The sequence below is a fragment of the Labeo rohita genome, chromosome 5 (genome assembly GCF_022985175.1).
Source record: "Labeo rohita strain BAU-BD-2019 chromosome 5, IGBB_LRoh.1.0, whole genome shotgun sequence".
Lineage (NCBI taxonomy): Eukaryota > Metazoa > Chordata > Actinopteri > Cypriniformes > Cyprinidae > Labeo > Labeo rohita.
The window spans coordinates 36208891-36231046 of NC_066873.1; the positions used below are offsets into that span (position 1 = coordinate 36208891).

The window sequence follows — 22156 nt, forward strand, 5'->3', positions numbered from 1 at the left end:
AATGGAATTTTGTACTGAGGGTTAGCCAGTTATAGTGATGGATTCCTCTCTCTGCTAATAATAACAGAAGCGGCACTACTGTACTTATTAGTATTTGTTAGTCTTGATATTTACAGCCTCTTTTAGTCAGTTGTGTACATGTGCCAGTTGAATTGTTTTTCTTTCAACAAGGTGTTTGGAAGAACGGCACTTTACTGTGCTATTTCTCCTTTAATTCATGGATACAGAGGTGTAATTAATTATGTGGAGAACAGAGCAGAGTCATATGTTTACTTCTAATGAATCTCTGTCTCTGGGCAGTAAAGGTCATGTTCTTTTACCACAATAACCTATTTACATCACCTGCTTTGTGCTCACAAATATGAGGTGGCTAGGCAACATAAATCTGATTCAGGAACTGAGGATGTCTCTGTGTAAGAAAAAGACAGGTATGATATCAAGCGACACAACATGGCCATTTGTTTTGTCTGTTGCTCCACTAATGACAATATACTAAAGTAAGTCTCATTACCACACCTTGTTTAGATTTCTTAGCTGTAAATTTGTTGATTTGCAACTCTATATAGGTTGTTAGCACGGCTTATAAACTAAATGTATGAGGAGACCAAACTCATAAAAAAGAGAGCTGATCTTTTAACAGTAATCACACAGTAATCACGAATCAGTGTTTTTCTCTCGTTTGCATTTTGATTTGAAAATCCTTACAGTCCTCAGCCAAAGTGCTGATAAATAGTAATGAAAAACCTTGAGAATAAAGGAACCTGAGAAAACCTGGCAGTGTTTTTTAAGTTAGGAAATCTCACCTCTGATGTTTCCAAGGCCATTGAAAGTCAGATGTGGTGGTTTGTGTGTGTGTGCGTGTGTTAATAAAGTCTGCAGTGTCTTGCCAAGGTGAGGAATAGATGAGTCAGCAGACAAGTCCAGAGGACAGAAGTTTATCAATAAAAAATGCACATATCCTCATCCACAATTACAATACGTGTATACTACAGTATATACTTCCTAAAGCACATAAATGTAAATAGAAGTGTTACATAGCTAACTAATGTATTAGCCATTTTATTCCACAGTGCTGTGCTAACACTTTAAAACTCTTGAAAGAGTGTGATATACACCCCCATGTGGTTGCTTTTCTAAATTTGGATGTGGAATTAACGCTTAATGTTAATGTGAGTCATCTGCTTGGGATTTTATACCTGGTAGTGGCTGATTATTTATTAAACGGGTAATAAAAAAGCAATATGTTATCATTAAGGGGCTGCATTTTCTAAATTAAAAACAAAAATGTGTGTTTGAGCTTAATTTGTGTATGAAGTTATGTTAAGTGAATTAGTGTATGGTTTTGTTGTTTAGGGTGTTCAAATCCTGTGTTCTTGATTTCCTTAGAGTCCAGTATGGGGAAGGCATTAATTTCATGGTGGTGAAGCCCAGTAATCTGGCAGCGTGGGAAATCAAGCAAGAAGTAGTGCCCGGCTCCTCCTCCCTGTCCATGTTTTGCCAGAGGAAGGCCAGCTCCACCAATGAGAAGTAAGTACTGCTATGATGTCACTCACCGCTTATGCTTCCAGATGAAGGTTCATATGGAAAAATAGCTCATTTACGGAATGTGTGTGTGTTATTAATAAAACAAAGATTATTGGAGTATATTTTCTACACCAAAAAAAGAAAAAGAAAGAAACAAGTAATTATATTTTGTTTTTTTAAAAAAAAGTCTATTGTGGTATAATTTTCATAATTAAGTATTTCGCCTCAGGTCTCATTTCACCTCAATTTCTCATCACCATATTGTGACAAGTTCATTCTCATTACTGTGAAAAGAAAGCAATATGTATGTATAATATGTATGATCTTGTAGAATGCTTAAAATAAACTTAAATGAATAAATGGAAGTAATAATTGTATATTATTACAGTTAAAAATACTGTGACAGTAATGAGAATAACTGTTGAGGGACAACCAACTTAATTGTCATGAAAATATCACATGAATGTAAAATAATGGCACTAAAAATATAATTAAAATTGTGTATTGTACACTGTAAACCAGTTACCAGTTTCAACTTAAAACTACAAGTTATTTCAACTCACTACAATAAATTGAGTTAAAATGACTTGTACTTTGAAGCTGATTTAATGATGGCAGCTGCTGAACTTGTACAATGGTGAAAACGTTTTACAGTGTATTATTATAATAATACTGTATAATATATTATAGTTAAAAAACATGGAAAAAATGTGTGTGTATATATATATATATATATATATATATAAAGAGAAAGAGATTTTTAATGTTTCTTAAAAATGTTTTCTGCTCATCAAGGCTGTGTTTGTTTGATTTAAAATACAGAAAAAAATTTAATATTGGGAAATTTTAAAAATGTTAAAAAATTGGTTTTCCAGTGTAATATACTTTAAAATAGAATTTACTTGTCTGATGCGTAGCTGAATTTTCAGCATCATTACTCCAATCTTCAGTGTCACATGAGGCTTCAGAAATCATTCTAATATACTGGTTTATTATCAATGTTGTAAACAGTTGTGCTGCTTAATATATTTTTTTGGAACCTGTGACACTTTTGTCAGCACTGATGAATAAAAAGTTCAAAAGAACAGCATTATATTTAAAATACAAATCTTTTGTAACAATAAACACTAAAGTTTGGGGTTTTCATTTCTTTGAAATTAATACTTTTATTCAGCAAGGATGTGTTAAATTGCTAAAAAGTGATACTAAAGACTTATATTTTTAGAAAAGATTAATATTTTGAACAAATGCTGTTCTTTTTAACTTTTAGAGTAATGGCTGATGAAAATGGAAATAAATTATATTTTGAAGTATAGTAATATAGAAAACTGTAATTTTAAATTGAAATAATATTTCAGAATTTAGCTTTTTTCCATATTTTTGAAACGTAGAATGGACATTTTTCCATGAGAATCACCATTTTATGTTTGATCACAGAGTATATGGTTGCATCGCTTGAAATTTCACACCATTTAGCAATCTTATTGCTTTTTCGTTCTCTTCACTTTTTTCGGTTTGTACAATGAAGTTGGAGTGTTGAAGACCACTGTAGGAGAAATGATTAGCTCCAAGGCTTCTTAATTTCAGTTTCTGCCACTCACTTGCTCTTTTTCTTCCTTTGAGGAGAGAAAACTCTTCAGTGTAACAAATTCCACCTGAGTGCTTTTTAATCACCGCACACGCTCTTTGATTGATTAGGCCTCGCGAGTCCTCCTCCGTGGATTTTCCAGCACGTTCGCCGCCTGCTTTCTGGACCATTCAGCGATTCCTCTGCATATCGTCGGCAGCCTCCTCAGCCCCGCTGTCCTCTTCCTGTGCAAATTAGCTCCTCGCAGTCCCTCTCGTCTTCCCGTAGCAGTCACCCTGATGACGGCGGCGCCGTTAGCGGCGCTCTAGGTTAGCTCCCCAGGCAGCGCGAGGAGATGGGTTAGGAGAGAGGAACGCCGGAATGGGAATTCTAATAGACGTTTCTGCGATTTATGGGAGTCTGTCCTGATATCCAAAGCATGTAGAAATCTCCCAACGGCATGCGGAGTGAGAAATTTACGACCCGAGCGTCACCCTAAAGCTGTCATCGTCGCCGGTAATTGCTCGGCTCTCGTACTCATGTGGTTTTTATACGGTGGGGAAAATTGGTTCCTGCACTTAAATGCTTCTCTGATTCAGTTGTTGCTGTGAGTCACACGCTGACAGGAGAGATGGAGGGAGAGAAGATGAATAATAAGAGAAAAAGAGATGGTTTATTGGTTTATTCTGATCACACGTTCCGCTGTCGCACAAACACAGCACCTAGTGAGTTAGAGAAAAGTTGTGTTTTCGCCATTGACCAAACAGAGGGACGACACTTCTTCCCATCATATTCCACTGTTTGGTGGCACATACCATGAATTTTTTTTTTAAAGCATTAGAGACACAGATATGAGGAACTAGATGCTAATATATTATGCATTTTTTGTATCAAACGTAGCTATTTTAAACATGTCAAATGTCTCAAGAAAGGAATTTGAGTCTTTCACGACTGTTGTTGTAAAATATTTTATTATTTTATTTTATTTATTTTTTATTTATTTATTTTTTTTTGGTTAATGTTTATTGCTAGGAAATAATAAAATCAAACACATCAGGATTTTTATCAGATGTAAAGCTAGATTTAGACGTTGCAGATTTTCAGAACAGGATTACAAAACTTTGCTTAGTATTTTTATTTTATTTTACTTTATTTTATTTTTATCTTGTCTGTTTTTTTATGTCTATTTCTAGAAAATAACAAAATCACACACATCAGGATTTTTATTAGATGTAAAACTAGATTTAGACATCTCAAAATTTCAAAACAGGATTGCAAAACTTTACTGCTTACTATTTTTGTGGAAACCTGTTTATTTTATTTATTTATTTATTTATTTTTTATTTCTTTAATTTAATGTTTGTTTTTTGTATTTTTAATTTCTTTTTTTTTGTGGTTAATGTTTATTGCTAGAAAATAATAACATCACACACGTCAAAATTTTTATCAGATGTAAATATTTGATTTAGACATTTCCCAAATATTTATTTTATTTTATTTTATTATTAAACCATGATGTACCATTTTTGGTCTTAGAAAAATTAAAAAAGAAGAAGGAACATAAGAAAAAAAAAGAAGAAAAAAAAGAAATTAACTTATTATTCTGCAAGGATACATTAAAGACATGTATATGTTACAAATGATTTCTAATGGTTTCATATAATTGCTGTTCTTTTCAAACTTTCTATTTGTCAAAGAATCTTGAAAATGTATCGTTGTTTCCACAAAAACAGTAGGTAAAATATAAAATATAAAAATATGTAAACTGTTTTCAACACTGATAATGATAGGAACCATTTTAATAATTAAGGACCAATAGTAATTGATCATAATTGATCACCAAATCCGAATGAATTCTGAAGGATCATGTGACATTGCTGAAAATTCAGCTTTCATCACAGGAGTAAATTTGTAGTCCATTCGAGGAAATGGTCCGCTGCTTTTAAAGGTCTCCTCTGTCCCTCGCCTTTTCAGAATGACGTACTAAACACAGCCATTGACATGCCATTACAGATCTACAATACAGAGTTAGTTAAGCCATGGAAGCCTTTGTGTCATTCGTCACGACACACTCTACCCATCTTGCGTAGTTGATTGCGATTCTTCAGAATGCTGAAATAGCTTTGGATGTTTGCGGCAGGTGACCTTCAGGTCAGGCCTTATCAGTCTAGCTGTAAGAACTTGAAGAAATCTAAAGAGGGAGAGAGCGAGAGGGAAGCGAGGGATGACAATCTTACAGAAGTAGGAGAGAAGACTAACGCTCACCGTATTGATTTACTGCCACACACAAGCAGGCAGAATGTATTTCCCTCGGTTGCGCAGCCGTAGCTAATGAAAATACGGGGAAATAAAATTAGAGAAGTGTATGGGTCATTGAGAGCAGAGATAGAGAGAGAGTCAAGCACAGAATGCCAGACACTCACACGCTGGGTTTTGGCCTAAATATGATAATGTGAGTAAATGTGATGATGAAAACACAAATACTTTCTCAATCACTTAAAGCAGTAGTTCACTCACTCTCATGTTGTTCCAAAGTGATTTTCTGTCTTCTGTTAAACACAAAAGAAGTTTAGCAGAATTTCAGAGGTGCTCTTTTCAAAGAAAGTGAATGGCAGACACTTTTAAGCGACAAAAAAGCACCATAATAAGATTGTCAAGCTTTAGAAGACTTGGAATTAGGGCTGTCAATAAATTAAACACACATCAAACTGACAGCCCTACTTGGAAAATAGCACACAAGCCATATGGACTACTTTTAAAATACTTTAATGCTAGTTATTTTTCCATCCCATGACTCCAGTTTTTTTGTGATTTACTGGATAAGGATTCTAAAAATATTTTTTCACTTGAAGGAGAAGTTAAATTCCAGAACAAAAATTTACAGATAATTTACACCCCCTTGTCATCCAAAGTGTTCACGCCTTTCTTTCTTCAGTCGATAAGAAATTGCTTTTTTTTTTTAAGCAAAACATTTCAGGATTTTTCTCCATAGTGTACTTCTTTGGTGCCCGTGAGTTTAAACTTCCAAAATGCAGTTTAAATGCTCTAAACGATCCCAGTCAAGGAAGAAGGGTCTTATCTAGTGAAATGTTCAGTCATTTTCGAAACACATTGACAATTTGTGTACTTTTTAAAAAATCGCTGCAGAAGTACCAACCCAGTGTTTACAAAGTGAACGTGCAAAGAAGATCAAATGCCCTTTACAAAAAAAGGTAAAACAGCGATGTAGATCAATTTTGAAGATGGAGAAGAACTGTCTTGAACCGGAATACACAAAGTTCACACAGATGAGCATTTGAGGTTAAAAAGTATATAAATTGTAATTTTTTTTTTTTTTTAGAAAATGACCAAACGTTTCGCTGCATTTAAACTGCATTTTGCAAGTTCAAACTCGTGGGCACCACTGAAGTCCACTGAATGGAGAGAAATTCTGAAATGTTTTCCTCAAAAAACATAATTTCTTTATGACTGAAGAAAGAAAGACATGAATATCTTGCATGACAAGGAGGTGAGTACATTATCTGTAAATTTTTGTTGTGGAAGTGAACTTTAGAAAATGTATATTCATTATAAATATGCCCATGTAGTTTTTCCAGTTCTAGATATCATATTTGTATATTATATATATATATATATATATATATTCATCAGGTGTCTAGGATTTTTTCCCCAAGGTTGTTGTTGGATTATTTTAATGTACTGTACCTTTTCACACTCTTATTATTTTGCTCCTGAATTTACTTGGAGTTAACATATTTACGGTGGTTTTTATAGAATTTTTGAAGCTCAACAAAAGTCTGTTGCTTTAATTGCTATTCTGAAACTTTCCATTTTAATTTTTCTAGACTCTAGACTTTTCTAGTTTTAATGGTTAAATTAAATTTTATTAATCAAAAAGCATGTCTATTTAATTAAAATCATGAAACTTACAGTATTTACCAGCAGTTTATTAAAAGTTTAACAACACATACATTTCAAAGCTCTATGAAATTTTTAGTTTTATTTTTTTTTCTCGATTTTTTTTGTTTTATTTTTACCAAATTCTGTTTTCCACTAATTTTAGGGATTCCATTTTAATGGTTTCATTACATTTGAATAACCAAAAGCATCTCTAATTAATTTATTTGAAGAAAAAATATAATTTATTATTATTATTATATTAATTCATTGTATTATTTATTTATTTATTTATTTATTTATTTTTTCAGAAATAATGTGTTGTGTTTTTACAATTTTCTGCTAAACAAGTCTTCTGGTAAATATTCCTTTGAAATGAATGTTTTTAGAATAATTTTATTAGTAGTACTGCCATTACATTAAGTAATATATTTCTGTCACAGATCCTTCAAGGGGATGCTGTGAAGACCTGTAAGTTTCTGTTTGTATATGATACAATAGATTTTCTTTACTGCAATGGTCAAATGCTCATGAAGTGACTCTCAGAGCAGTTCTAGAGATTGTTTATTTGTTCACATACTCATATATTGAGGTGGCAGAGGTAAAAAACATCGCAAGCGCTTGTGTGTCTGTGCCATTCATTCACACAGAGACACGCTGGATTCAGTTTTTGCAGCTTAATATTCACAGACACTAGTATCGTGTTTTGATTTAAGTCTACTGACCTACTTTTGATTTATTTATCCAAAAGTCCGTAACATTCTGTGTTAACACAGTAAATTCCGTTTTTATGACTGGACTCCGCATATCGGAAATCATAAGGCCCTACATTTCTAAGTAGTTATTTTTGTTTTTTCAGTATAAGTCAAGTTCAACAATCCCTTGAACCTCATCAACAACAAACATAAAACAACATTTTAAAAAGTAACTAAAATAAGTAAGTTCCATTGGTTTGGCATCCATTTATGGTTTTCTTTCTTTCTTTTTTGTCTTCCTTTCACATATAAGCGCTTAAATGACTGTGGTAAACTGTAGGGCAGTGAGCTGGTCAGTCTAGGCCACGTACCACATGACTAATGCATCACATTTATAAAAACTCAATGTATTTATACACTGAAGGCTACAGTCCGAGGGGGAGAGCGAGAGAGAGGAACGAGGTTAATAGGACAGGGGCAACAGGACAGGCGAATGGCTAGTCATTCCTGCCTCCATCTGTGTGTGAGTGTCTGGGAGAGAGAGAAAGAAAGAAGTAATGGCTTGTATACCAGAGTGCTCCAGTGAAGCATAATGCTGTGGAACGGATAACCCATGACCCCGGCGAAGTTTACAGCTACATCTCAATGCACACTAACCAAATGCTTTTAGACACAAGTCTAAAGTGACTCGTATAGCAAGGGGAATTAGTTACACTCTTTTAAAGTTTCTTGGTTTGAGCGTTTGCTGTACAACATGATGTGTGCCATTTTCTCCAGAAAAACGCTTCACCTATAGCTATGTTTTTACTAAATCATTTTAACAAATACAACTGCTATACGACGACTTTATAGAGGCTTAGTATCGGAAATCTCACTGTGGATTGATGTTTGAAAATGATTCCTCAATGTCGTTTGAATGTAGTAAACAAAAAGTCTAATGAAATGTTTATGTTTTTCATTTAGGTAATTTGATTATTGTTGCACTGCATTATCTGCACTGTGTGAGTGATTCTAAATCAAGAGCAGCACTGCTGTGGGTTTATAAAGTCCATTCATAGTGTTACTCCAGTCATAAATTGCTCTTTGAAACACTTTACAGCTCTCCAGGGTTAAATCACCAATTGTCCTGGTAGATTTGTGTTTGTGAGCGTGAGTAGAAGAGAGATGAAACATCAGGAAAGGCCCTGGGAGACCTAACACTGACTTACACTTGCTGTGTGTGTGTGTGTGTGTCTAAGCTGTGTACCGTTTAATATTTTACTACAAAATAGCTCCACAGAGAACAGTGCACAGTGAGGCTTACAGACACAAAGAAAGAATAAATAGTCTTACACATGGTAGTATATGCATTCAGAGGCCCAAAGCTCATTCAGGCATACACACACTGTACAATAGTATGCTTAAAGAATGAGGCTGCATACCTGTTTAAATTAATATACAGTATATACAAAAGTAGGCAACATTTGGATTAGTGTGTTTCATTTTCTCAGCCCTTTGGAAATAGGCTATAGCAAAGGTAACCGCAAGAAAGGCTGTAGTACATTTATATTTTTGGCTTACGCAGGAAGTACTGTACCAAAAAGTTTTTTAAAGTTTTGGGTCAGAGTGTTTTTTAAAGAAAGTCATACATTTATTCAGCTAAGACTTATTAATTTGATAAAAAGTTACAGTATAATATTAATAATATTAATAGTATTAATTTATTTCCCCTATGAATTATGTTTTGTTTTTTTTTCTCAAATTCAGTTTTATTTTTTCGAAATGTTGTTTTTTCTGTTTTCATTTTTCTGTTTTTTTTTTGTTTGTTTTTTATTTTTCTAGACTCTGTTTTAATGGTTAAATAAAATGTTATTAATTAAAAGTATCTGTAATTAATTTAATGAAACTTACAATATTTAACATAAAAGAATAATAAACAAAAAATATAACATAAAATTTTATAACATAAAAAATAGATTTTAAAGCCCTATGAATTATGTTAATTTTTTCTCAGAAGTTTAGGACAAAAATTTAGAAAAGTAATCAAAAAGTAATCAAATGTAATCAGTTACATTACTTTAAAAAGTAATTGAAATAGCTACACTTATTATATTTTAAATGTTTGAAATAGGTTGAAAACATTTGTTAGAAATTTAGAAAAGTAATCAAAAAGTAACCAAATGTAATCAGGTACATTATTTTAATAATTGAAATAGTTACATTTTAAATGTTTGAAAATTGTTGAAAACATTTGTTAGAATTTTTTAATTTAGGATTTTTCATTAAGTTGCACAGGTATATTTATAGCAATAGCCAAAAATATACTGTATGGGTCAATACTGTTGCTGTGTTGTGTATTTGCAATTTTCAAATGTTACAGTATAATATTAATAGTATTAATAGTAATATTAATATTACTTTCTTTCTCGTTCTTTCTTTCTCTTTCTCTTTCTCTTTCTCTTTCTCTTTCTCTTTCTTTTTCTTTCTTTCTTTCCCCTATGAATTATGTTTTTTTTTTTCTCAAATTCTGTTTTATTTTTTCCAAATGTTCTTTTTTCTGTTTTCATTTTTCTGTATTCTTTTTTTTTCTCTCATTTTTTATTTTCCTAGACTTTCCTTTAACCACTGTTGTAATGGTTAAACTGAATGTTAAATGTAAATGTAATCAAAAGTATCTCTAATTAATTTAAATAATGAAACTTACATTATTTAACATAATTGTCTTAAAAGTTAAAATAATCCATTTTAAAGCCCTATGAATTATCTTTTTTTTTCAGAAATCTTTACCAAACTCTGTTTAAATCTGCATTTCACCTGAGCTGTAAATTCTATAATCAAATCACTTTTTAAATCTATGAACTTATGATGATATAACTAAATGCATTTTAAATGTTTGAAAATGGTTGGAAACATTTGTTAGAAATTTAGAAAAGTAATCAAAAATTAATCAAATGTAATTTGTAGTAGTGACATTACTTTGATAAAGTAAGACCGTTTTCTTGTTTTTTTTTTTTTTTTTTTGCACCCTCCCATTCCAGAATTTCAAATAGTTGTATCTCAGCCAAATATTATCCTTATTTATTCAGCTTTTGGATGATGTACGAATCTCAATTTCAATAAAATTGACACTTATGACTGGTTTTGTGGTCCAGGGTCACATATTACATTTCCAGAGTAACCTTCCCAACACTGGTTAGTGGATGTAATTGTGAGATGTTCTAGAAATTTAATTAGTTTTTGTGTTCAGAGGTTTTCATGCTGTTTTATTCTTAGGCCATGAATGTGCAAGAGTGTGAAATTCCCTGCAGGAGTGTGGCCGCAGATGTGTCTTCAGAATTGAAGCTGCTGAGGGGCCTGTTTGTCTTATTTGCGTGTATGTGTGTGCTTGCTTAGGGGCTACATGTGAACACAGGTGTGTCTTTTTTTAATCCCACTCTTTATTAAGGACAGAGAAAGAAATACCTCTGGGCCTCCCTCCAGCACCACTTCGCTTCCCAACAGCACACAGACACATATACGCAGAACATTTGAGCTGCAAACTTCTGAAACGCATCACCTCACTCTGCTAATTTTCTCCTAAAGTGCCTTTTCTTGGATGAACAAGTAAACAGCGGCTAATTTCCTTGCGGCCCCTGAGAGTTTGGTTTCATACGTGGCTGATTTCAGATGTGAATACCCCGAGGAAAATTTTTAAAAGATTACACAAAGAAAACTGCCCCAGATCCTTTAGCCTCACACTTGGTTTAGGCAAATGGTAGAAAGAAACTAACTGAGCTTATCAAAAGTTTTACTAAAAATTCAGAGGCATGAAAGTAGTCTCATGTGCTTTAAGTCCTCTGAAGCCAAATAAAGCTGTTAATAGCATCAAGCCTGGTTTGAGACATGCAAGAATCAATAACGTTTAATATTTAATGCTGCATTTCAACATAAATTCAAATGACATTTCTAGAGCTGAATAATAAAACATTTCCATCCTTTTGGATTACAAAGGTTTAAAATAAACAAAATAGTAAACTAACGGGATGCATATTTGTCAGTCAACACATCAATGAAATGGATAAGAAACAGGTAACAACAAAAACATTGCATGAAGGTAAGTAAATGATGACAGAATTTACATTTTTAGTGAGCTATTCTTTTAATTATATTAATATCTGACAAACCGGAACCCATATGTACTTCCAAATGAGAAACTTAAGTTCATTTTGTTCTGTTCTTGTACAGAAGGGCTTGAACAGGTCTGCGAGTAAGACCTCTCGGCTTAAAACAGGATCAGCAGGATACATGTGTAATACAGAAACAGTAATTTCAGGAATTATGCTTGAGAGTTTGTTCATGACTCAAGCTTGGGCACACATTTTCAGGCTCTCCAGTAGATTTGTCTCAGGCTTTAGAGCCGGGAAAACTGAGCAGGATTTGTCAAAACAGGAGCCGTGGACATGCTGCTTTTCAGAAGTAGCCCACTGGTCAAATAATTCATATATTACAGGGGTCTTAAACCACCACTCCATGGAGACAGATTTGTGCAGCAACTCAAGTGTTTTTATCCTTAAATCTAGCCCACAAACCATAGGCCGTCTGCACATATTGCATTTGTATGGTTTTCTATTTTATACTTCTATTTATAATAGATAATGTAAAGTTTCATTTAAACTTATTTAAAATTAAGTAAATTAACTGATTGTATACACTACTGTTCAGAAGTTTTAGGATCGTTACTATAATTTATTATAATATTATTATAATTTTATTTTTTAGTTTATCTGAATGGATGATCTGTATTTGTGACCCTGGACCACAAAACCAGTCATAAGGGTCAATTTTCGGAAAAAAAACCTGAATAAATCAGTTTCCGTCGATGTATGGTTTGTTAGGATAGGACAGTATTTGGCCGAGATACAATTATTTGAAAATCTGGAATCTGAGGGTACAAAAAAATCTAAATATTGAGAAAATCGCCTTTAAAGTTGTCCAAATAAAGTTTGTAACAGTGTATATTACTCATCAAAAATTAAGTTTTGATATATTTACAGTAGGCATTTTACAAAATATCTTCATGGAACATGATCTTTACTTAATATCCTAGTGATTTTTGGCATAAAAGAAAAAGCAATAATTTTGACCCATGCAATGTGTTTTTGGCTATTGCTACAAATATACCCCAGTGACTTAAGACTGGTTTTGTGGTCCAGGGTCACATATGATGAACTGTAAACTCTAGTGTAAAGGCACACGACTAGCCGTCGCTTTGTCTCACACACACGCAAGGAAAGATACAGAGCGAGAGAGTCTTATATACCATGCAGAATTGATGCGTTGCGTGTTAACGATATTCTTTGTTGTATTTTCCTCTCAAAATAACGGAGTTCCTTTGGAATTCTTCAGCTTTTAAGAACTGCCAGTTTCTCCAGTAGTAGGTGGAAGTAATGCGCAGATGACAATCTGTCAACATGACAAATATGCATTCATAGATGGTTAGATCATAGATTCATAGATGGTTATTCTAATTAATACATTTTAATGCTAAATTATTATAATATCATATTATAATGCCTGACTGACTGATGCTAAGTGTACTTTCAGATATTTAAAAAAACAAAACTATAGATATTAAATTTACTAGCCAATGGCAATTTGCCAAGGTGTCCGTAGAAGGTTGATAATATTTAGTCATTTATTTAATTTGATAGGTGTCTCTCACATTGTCCCACAGTGACATTAAAATTGTGTTGATTAGTGTACAATGTTTATAATAATAATTTATTCTATTTAGTGTCCATTTCATTCATTTAACAAATTAAATTTTGGCGACATACAAGTTATTTGACATATTTAAAAAAAATTTTTAAAGTAACACAATAGACTTACTTTCCCTGTAATAAGTTAATTTTTATAATGATGTAACTCAGTTACTATTTGTGAGATGTAACTAGTAACTATAACTAATTACTTTTTTTGAAGTAACATGCCCAACATAACTGTGTACAAAAATGATTACAAGTCATTTTTGTTTTACCATTACTGTTTTACCACCTCTAGTATTCATTTCTGTTGGAAACTGCAGTTATAAGTACTTGTTGGTATGTATTTCGCGCCTTGCGAAAAAATTCCCACAGGTACGATTTTGTCATGAGAACAGGTAGCATTTATTTGATAAAAAGAAATACAGTAAAAACTGCAATATTGTGAAATATTATTACGATTAAGAATAGCTGTATTCTATCAAAAATAAAAATAAAAAATTCAGCAGTCTTCACTGTCACATGAACCTTCAGAAATCATTCTAATATTGATATATAACATATAAGTTCACTCTTATTCTTCTTCTTTTTGTTGATTTTTTTTTTTTTTTTCAGGATTTTTAGGATTTGATTAATAGACAGTTTAAAAGAACAGCATTTATTTGAAAGCAAAATCTTTTGTAATAATATATCTCTTTACTGACCCCAAACTTTTTGAATGGTTGTTTGCATGTAGTGTGCAAGCCTGCTCGTTCATACCTTACATCACTTTTAAAAACCATTCTGTAATGCATGCATTAGACTTCTACTTTTATCTCCCAGTGCACACAACCCAGGCAGTCTGAGACATCCAGTACAATCCAGCAGCAATAAAATCTAGACTATAAATGGGCGTTTGGTGTTTCTTAGAAACATGATCCCATCACTCAAACTAAATTTGGAGGTAGTCAGGGACACATGACGCACTGTTTTTCTGTTGCATCCCGGACAACACCTGTGTACTCAGGAAATCAGAGACCCACCCCTTGATGAAATCCAATCACAAGTAGTCACTGGAGACTGCACTTTGAGATCAGGTGTAAACAGTAATTTGTCTCGGCTGACCACTTGTGATCGGATCACCGGAGGCAGATGTTAACACAAGAAAAAGCTGTGTTTGATAAGGTGTGTGTGTTTAAATATGGCCTTCCATTTTCTGTTTTATATAAAGTTCAGTGTTGTTGAATGAGCTTAGTGGAGGAGAAATAAGAGCAGGTAAAGAATATTACTTCTGCATTCATAATATTAGAACCAATTAGTATTGCAAATGCCTCTTTTAGTCTCTAAGGGAAAAAGAGAGAGCTAGTCTCTGTCCGTGTGTGAGTTCTTTTCTCTATTGTTAAACAGACTTGCAGATGCGGTATGATTTCAGATGAGTGTTGTTTTTCTAAAGCGCAAACCTGGAAGTAACCATTTTAGTGGAAAATCACTCTCTTTCTCCAAATCTCTTTTTTTTCTCTCTCCGTGTGTGTGATTAAGTCTTTGTTCTCATTCTAGCGTATGTTTCTGAATTTAAGAATTGGCTTCCTTTCAGTTAACAAGTTGGAATTTAAATTGAATTGGCCATCCGTCACAGGAGTTCGAATGACATGAAGAGTACTTTACTGAAATGCAGTTCAAAGAAATTCAGTACAGTCCACAAATGATTCATTTCATAGTCCACACAGAAGCTATATATAGTATGTGTGTGTGTTTTGTAAAATATAGTATATTCAGCAGCCATTACACCAGACTTCAGTGTCACTTCTTATCAGTGATTTTCAAATGTTTTACAAATACCAGCTAATTAGGAAAGACGTACATGTCTTTTAGATTTTTATCAGTCAGAAAAAAGTACTGCTTTCTGACTAATCAACCTGGTGTCGTCAAGACTAAATTTCTGCCTGTTATCATGTGTTTATCCACACGTCTGAAAGTGGCAGGGCATTTAATTAGTGTCTTTTTGAAGCCTCATTGTCATGGCAGTCCCTTTGTGCTTTTCTGAGAGAAATGTGGAGGAGAATCAGACTGATTGAACAGGTGCGCTCTCATTTCCGTTGTTAGGTTCCTTCCAAATGATTGTTTTGGACTTTTCATGCCTAATATTCACTGTCTCATTAATTAAACGGCTGCTTGCATTGTAGTCCTTGCTTTAGCTTAATATCATTATCAATATAAACTTGAATTTGTGGGACAAACAAGCAAATTTCAATGTTAACGTGGTTTTTAATGTTTTTTTTAAGAATCCTCTTCTGTTCACCAAGCCTGCATTTATTTGATCAAAAATACAGCAAAAGCAGTAATGTTGTGAAATATTTCTACTAGGGATGTCACAATACTCAATATAATATCGAACCGCTCGGTTTCACAAGCACGGTTCAATACGTGCTTGTGAATTGCGTTTTTTTTTTTTTTGGTTTTGCATTTAAATAACTTCCTTGTTTTATTTCTCTCAAAATTTGCTGTGTGTGATTCCACATGCTGAGATGAGGAAACGCCTTCCTGTTTATATTTGAAAAAGCAACACTTTGACGCAGAGTTACCTCTTTGACGCATATATGTGGATTTGCTGCAGTATGAATGAAACGAATGAAAATCAGAAAATGCCTCTCTCAAAAGAAATATTAAGCAGACATATAATAATCCATGCTTTTTCCAGTGTACAGAGGTTTACAGGAGTATTTTGTTGTTAAAAAAATGCAAAAAAACAAAAAAAAAGATCAGCATTTATCTGAAATAAAAAGCTTTTGTAACATTATACACTGTACCATTTTAAAGCTTAGAATCTGTATAACTTTTTTGTAGATTATAGAAATTAATACTTTTATTTAGCTAGGATGCTTTAAATTGATCAAAGGTGATGATAAAGACTTTAATAATGTTACAAAAGATTTCTATTTCCGATAAATGCTGTTCTTCTGAACTTTCTATTCATCAAAGAAACCTGAAAAATGATACTTAGCTGTCTTCAACATAATAATAATAATAATACGATTTCTGAAGGATCATGTGACTGTAGTAATGATGCTAAAATTCAGCTTTGAAATCACAGGAATACATTTGATTTTAAAATGTATTCAAATTGAAAGCGGTTATTTAAAATAGTAAAAATATTTCAAAATGTTACTGTTTTTGCTGTACTTCGGATGAAATAAATGCAGGCCTGGTGAGCAGAAAAGACTTCTTTAAAAAACATAAAAATCTTCGGGTTCAAAAACTTTTGACTGGTAGTGTAAGTGATTTGCAATGATTCCAATGTTCTTCTCTGGTTCTGCTCAAACCAGTACATTCTTAAGACGCCTAGTTTCAGGTTTAATGATTCAGTTCTCTTTCCCTTTCTTTTTCTGCCCTCCTTCTGTCCATCAGCACCAGTCCTTTGCCTGCTCATGTGATTCACCGGTCTGATTAGTTGAGCTTGTGTCCTATTATCGCTTACATGCAAAGGCCAATTTCTTCATCCTTGTCTTTCAATCACACACTGTTACACAGGAACCGTAAGAGACAGAAACCGCATCTACACGCCATGCCACTTATTCACTTTACATCATCCATAATGAATCACAGACATTGTTATTTACTCTCTGGATTAATTATCAGTTTGGAGTACTTTATTTACCTGCAGGAAAGACATTAACACGTAGAGAAAGTCTTATTCACACTTTGTGATGTAGAGCGTTATAAACAATAGAACAGGAGAGAAAAGACTAGTAGTTTTTGTTCGTTTTTATATATTTCATTTTTTTAAACTCGTCTGTGTGTGTGCAAGCGTTAAACCCAGTTTCTGGAGTATTTTTAACATCTGGTCTGATGTTTTGTTCTCATTTGGAGCAAGTGCAAGTACAGGTGTGTGTATTGTAGCTCAAACATGAATTGTCATTGTGTGGAAAACAGCTGTAGGAAGATTAATTTGAATTACACATACAAATTATAAGCGTTCAGGTATGGAGCAACATCAGGATAAATAATGGCAGAATTTTCTTTTGAGCTATTGCATTCATGTATCATGTAAATTACCGATTGCAGATTATATCATCAGCAAAGCTGTTGGGCCTGTTGAGCCTCTCATCAAACATCTGCGTCTCATTCAGAAAGACAATTCTGTTTAATTCTTTGGCTCAGAGATCTGTTCTTAAAGGCACCATTAGCCTGCAAATGTTGTTGACTTATAACACAAAAGGGTCTACCTCAGGGGGGACGCTTATGGGCTCAGAAAGACAAATCCTCAATCGGGCAATATTCAAATCTTGCCCTGTTTTTTGTGTTATTAGAGACTTAAAAGTATCCTATTTTTCCAATCATGTAACTGATATACAAATGGAAGCCTGAGTCATGGTAATGCAGTCATAGTTTACGTGTAAGCAAACTGACAAATATATAGTACTTACTTGTTCAGCCCAAGTGATTTTGATGGTTTCGTTGGTTAAAATATAGCGGAATAACTCTGGAGGATGGCAGGAATCAAGCAGTTTTGGGCTGTAATTAGCATCAGTGTGCCAGTAGAGCGGATGAGATGCGGATGGGTCTTCATGCATGAAATTAGCCAGTGTTAGCAGCCCCTGTCATCAGGAGGCATTAAACATTAGCCTCAGTGGTGGCAGCCCTCCTCATCAGGAAGCATAGGACATTAGCCTTACCGCTAACTGCCAAACTCATTAGTAAATATGAGATGAGTAGCCACTGCCTTAGCAGCTCATGGTTAAACAATAGTCCCTGGCCTCCCATGTCACAGCTATTTTTAAGTTCGCTGTCTCAACTGATAAGTATGAAGCATATTTTAGCACCAGAGGGGCTGGCTAGTCCAGGCCAGACTGTTTGGACAACTGTACAAAAATAAAACTGAATTTTAATAAAACTCTGTTGATAAATTCATGTTTACAGCACACTTATTAAACAAATAACACATGCATGTACACCACTGTTCAGAAGTTTCGTTATAAATCAAATTAGTTCAATTAAAAGTATTATATTTACTATTTATATTTATTTACTTCATTTATTGATTAGAGGTTGAAGCGTATTGTAATTGTTAGAATGGCCACGTGTGAGCGATTTCCACATAAAACTGATCGTGTAGACCAAACCATAAGTCGTAGAGACTTGAAACTTGGAGGGATGGTAGTACGCACACCGCCTACAACGTGACCGAGGCTCGCCCCAATCGGCCTGACAGGAGGCGCTACAGCGATCAAACGTACAAAATCACTCATAACTCCTAAACAGTCAGTAGCAGGCTCAAGTGTCTTGTGTCATTGGAATCCTTGGCTCATGACGGACAAAGCGCACGCCTCACATTTGATCGTGAACCTGGCGAAATTTTCAGGTATTTCACATTTTTTGCAAAACCTACTTTTGCGAACTAGTCCTAGGTTTTTCGCTCCATCGGACCCAAAGGGGCAAGGCCACTTTTGGTAAAATGCATGTAACTCCTAAACGAAATGAGATATCTTGGCCAAACTTCAGCACACTTATGTAAGAGCTCAAGCTAAGGTCACAGAAAAACAATCATGGAGATTGGCCACTTGGTGGCGCTATAACTTAAAACTGGTTATAACTAGGCAACCATTTGTCCTATCAACATGAAACTCGCTGTACACATCGCTTGGTCCAAAGTGCCACAAGTGTCTATGGGGACATTTGCGTGTCTCAAAAAAACATGGCCGCCATTGGCAGATGAAGTTTGAGCACCTATTAGATAAGGTTAACGGAGGCAGATTGGAATGAAACTCTGTGAGACTGTTTGACTCACAGCCCCAAAGGTCTGTGAGAAATTTGAAAGAAATTGGTCACTGGGGGGTGGTATTGCATTTTTTGAGGGCGTAAACGAGGGTGGCTTTTTCCGCACATACACGCAATATTATTGTCGCTTTATAGAACTTCTTGTCCTGAACAACTTTGCTTCTAGAACTGTTGCTGTCAATCAAACCATTTTTCAAATGATTGAGAAGATGTGATAAACCTACTTTTCTGAACTAGCCCTAGGTTTTCCGCTCGGTCTGGAAAAAACACAGCAGTGCAACTCTCTGGACTCTGTAGGTCAACAATTATGAAAAACATGTTGAAATTTACCCTTTAGGAAGCTATAACAGGGTCCTTTAGAAAAGGGGCCTGTCCAAATATACCCAAAAGCCTAAACGAAAACTCACAACTTCATGAAACCAAGTGAGCACATGCGACACGTGATTCTAAAGAAGCGTGCAAAATTTTAGGGAGATGTTGCAACAGTCATAAATGTTATGAAAACATCATATTTCTATGGTAAATCACCTGGATTTGACAAAAAATTGATTTAGGTGGTTACAGTCTTGCTAAAAAATATGTAATGTCTTTTTCCTTATGTTCTTAAATACCTAAAGCGCTTAATCGTTTAATTTGAACAAGTTTAATTTGAACATAATTAAAATGAATTAATTAATCCTGTCTGTTCAAATGAACATTTATGTATCTGTTGCACTACTGTTCAAAAGTTTAGAGTTTGTAGGGGTGTTTGTAATGTTTTTGTAGTTTTTAAAGGGTGCATTTACTTGAACAAATATACTGTAAAACTTTAATATTGTAAAATATTATTGCAGTTTAAAACAACAGTTTTCTTTTTCAATATATAAAATATATTTAATTCCTGTTATGGCATGTGATCCTTTATAAATGATTCTAATATGCTGTTTTTGTGCTTAAGAAAAATTTCTTCTTATTATAAATGTAATTGATATTGAATAGAAAGTTAAAAGAACTTGAGTTGCACTGCTGTGTTTCTTCCAGACCAAGTGAAAAAGTCTTGTTACTTTTAATCAATTTATTGCAATCTCGCTGAATAAGTGTTTTTATTATTATATATATATATATGTATATATATATATATATACACACACTTTATTTGTTCTAAAATATGCACTGCAGAAAATTGGACCTCAGTCTGGGTAAATATATTTAATTTTATGCAAATGAAAACGAGGCTTGAGGGGCAGAATGTGGTAATTCAGTGGCTATTACTGTACCTTGATGCCAGCCAGAAAAACACTGATGAAAATTAGATGTTGTGGAAATTTTAATATGCATAGACATGGTGACTTAAGGCTATGCCATAGGCACTTAATTCTTTTATCTGCTATATAGTTTCGTTTTGACAGCTATAACCCTTTAACATGTTGAAGCTACAAAACCTCAAATGACCGTGTAGATGTTTAGCAATTTGCCAGCACCCTGCTGTCATTGCTAGTAAATGCAGATCGCATTAGACCCACTTAACTGCATGGGCCTAGCGGCCGTTTGCTAATCACTAATGGCAAAATGCAGATCACCAGGCCGATAAGTGTCATTTAATGCAGAGGGGAACCAATGGCTACACAGTCAAAACCGCAATATTGATTATTGATTAGCCTGTGTACGTCCTCCACTGCCCACACATTAGCACTGCCGTTGGCATACATTAGCTGTGCCCTAAATTTATTCATCTCAGGGTCAGTACTTTTTTGCCCGTAATGGTGTGGAAAGCAGCAGGTGGAAGTGGCACTGAACATGTAGAGTACTGATAGCAGGAAAGCTGTGCTGGAAAAACGCTAATGTGTTTTTAGGCAGTTAACAAGGTCAATTGACCCCTTCAGTAGTGAATCTAAGCCATAGACCCAGTGTGTGTGTGTGACACGAGGAGAGATAGGCTGACAATTTGCATATGTGTTGACAAATCCAGGCCAGTGCGGAAAGTGAGGTGAAGTGGATGCACATCCTCAAAATCCATTCAGCGTGACATTTAAAAGAGTTGTGAATGTCTAAATTTTGGTGTAAACATCCTATTGTACCCAATTTATTTCAGTTCCCTTTAATTTCATTGAGCTTATCTGAGCGGCGTTTTTCACACTGGCCTCGGGCTTGGCATTTATGTGGCCGTCAGTTGTATAATGCTGGATTGTACGAAACAATTGTGTTGTGCAGTGCTTCTTTGTAAATGCTTTTGTCTTTTGCATCATCCGGCCGTGAACTTAGTGTAAACACAAGGTTATACACCGCTCAGACACATGAATGGATTGCAACCCCTCCCATCGTGGTGTGTAGTGCTCTTACATCTAATATTGCGGCACTTTATTGATGTATGTATGTGTATATATGCAGTGGTCTTATAATAGTACAGACAAGCATTACTCATTTCTTAGTGTTCAAAGCAATAACATACACTGTAAAAATGATCATAATTTTAAGGGTAAAAGACTGTAAAAATCCTACAGTAAACATCTGTTTACTGGTTAACGGCCAATTTCCTTAAAGGGATAGTTCACCCAAAAATGAAAATTCTGTCATTAGTTACTCACCCTCATGTCATTTCAAACCTGTAAGATCTGCATTCATCTTCAGTACACAACTGTTGGATTTCATCAAAAATGTCTTAGTTTGTGTTCTAAAGTTGAACAAAGGTCTTACAAGTTTGGAATGACATGGGGGTGAGTAATTAATGTTAGAATTTGCATTTTTAGGTGAACTGTCCCTTTAAGGCCAGTTCATACTGTACCGACAGACACAGGAAAACGTCAGCAGATACATTTCTCAGGTTCTGATGGTTCAGCACCCCTGTCGTTGCCCATGGGTCAGCGCTTGTTTTTCGCCATTTCGATGTTCAATCAGGTCAGGAATGTCTGAGAAGTGACATATTGTACTCGGGTTAGCTGTCGATGTTGGCCTGTGTCTGTTAGTACAGTGTGAATTGGCTATTAAATGGTATATAGAGTGAAAAAATGTAATAGATCTAA

General features: G+C 34.3%; 1 protein-coding gene across 2 annotated transcripts in view; it reads left to right on the forward strand.

Moving 5' to 3' along the window:
* si:dkey-215k6.1 (transmembrane protein 132C) overlaps positions 1-22156 on the forward strand; it is a 245291-nt gene that overhangs the window by 131254 nt on the left and 91881 nt on the right. Inside the window, exon 3 of one of the 2 annotated variants that reach the window (XM_051110577.1) lies at positions 1387-1527. In XM_051110577.1, the coding sequence (XP_050966534.1) occupies positions 1387-1527 (141 nt within the window). Of the gene's footprint in view, positions 1-1386; positions 1528-14497; positions 14568-22156 lie in introns of those variants that run through there. The other variant, XM_051110578.1, reaches the window with a different exon arrangement.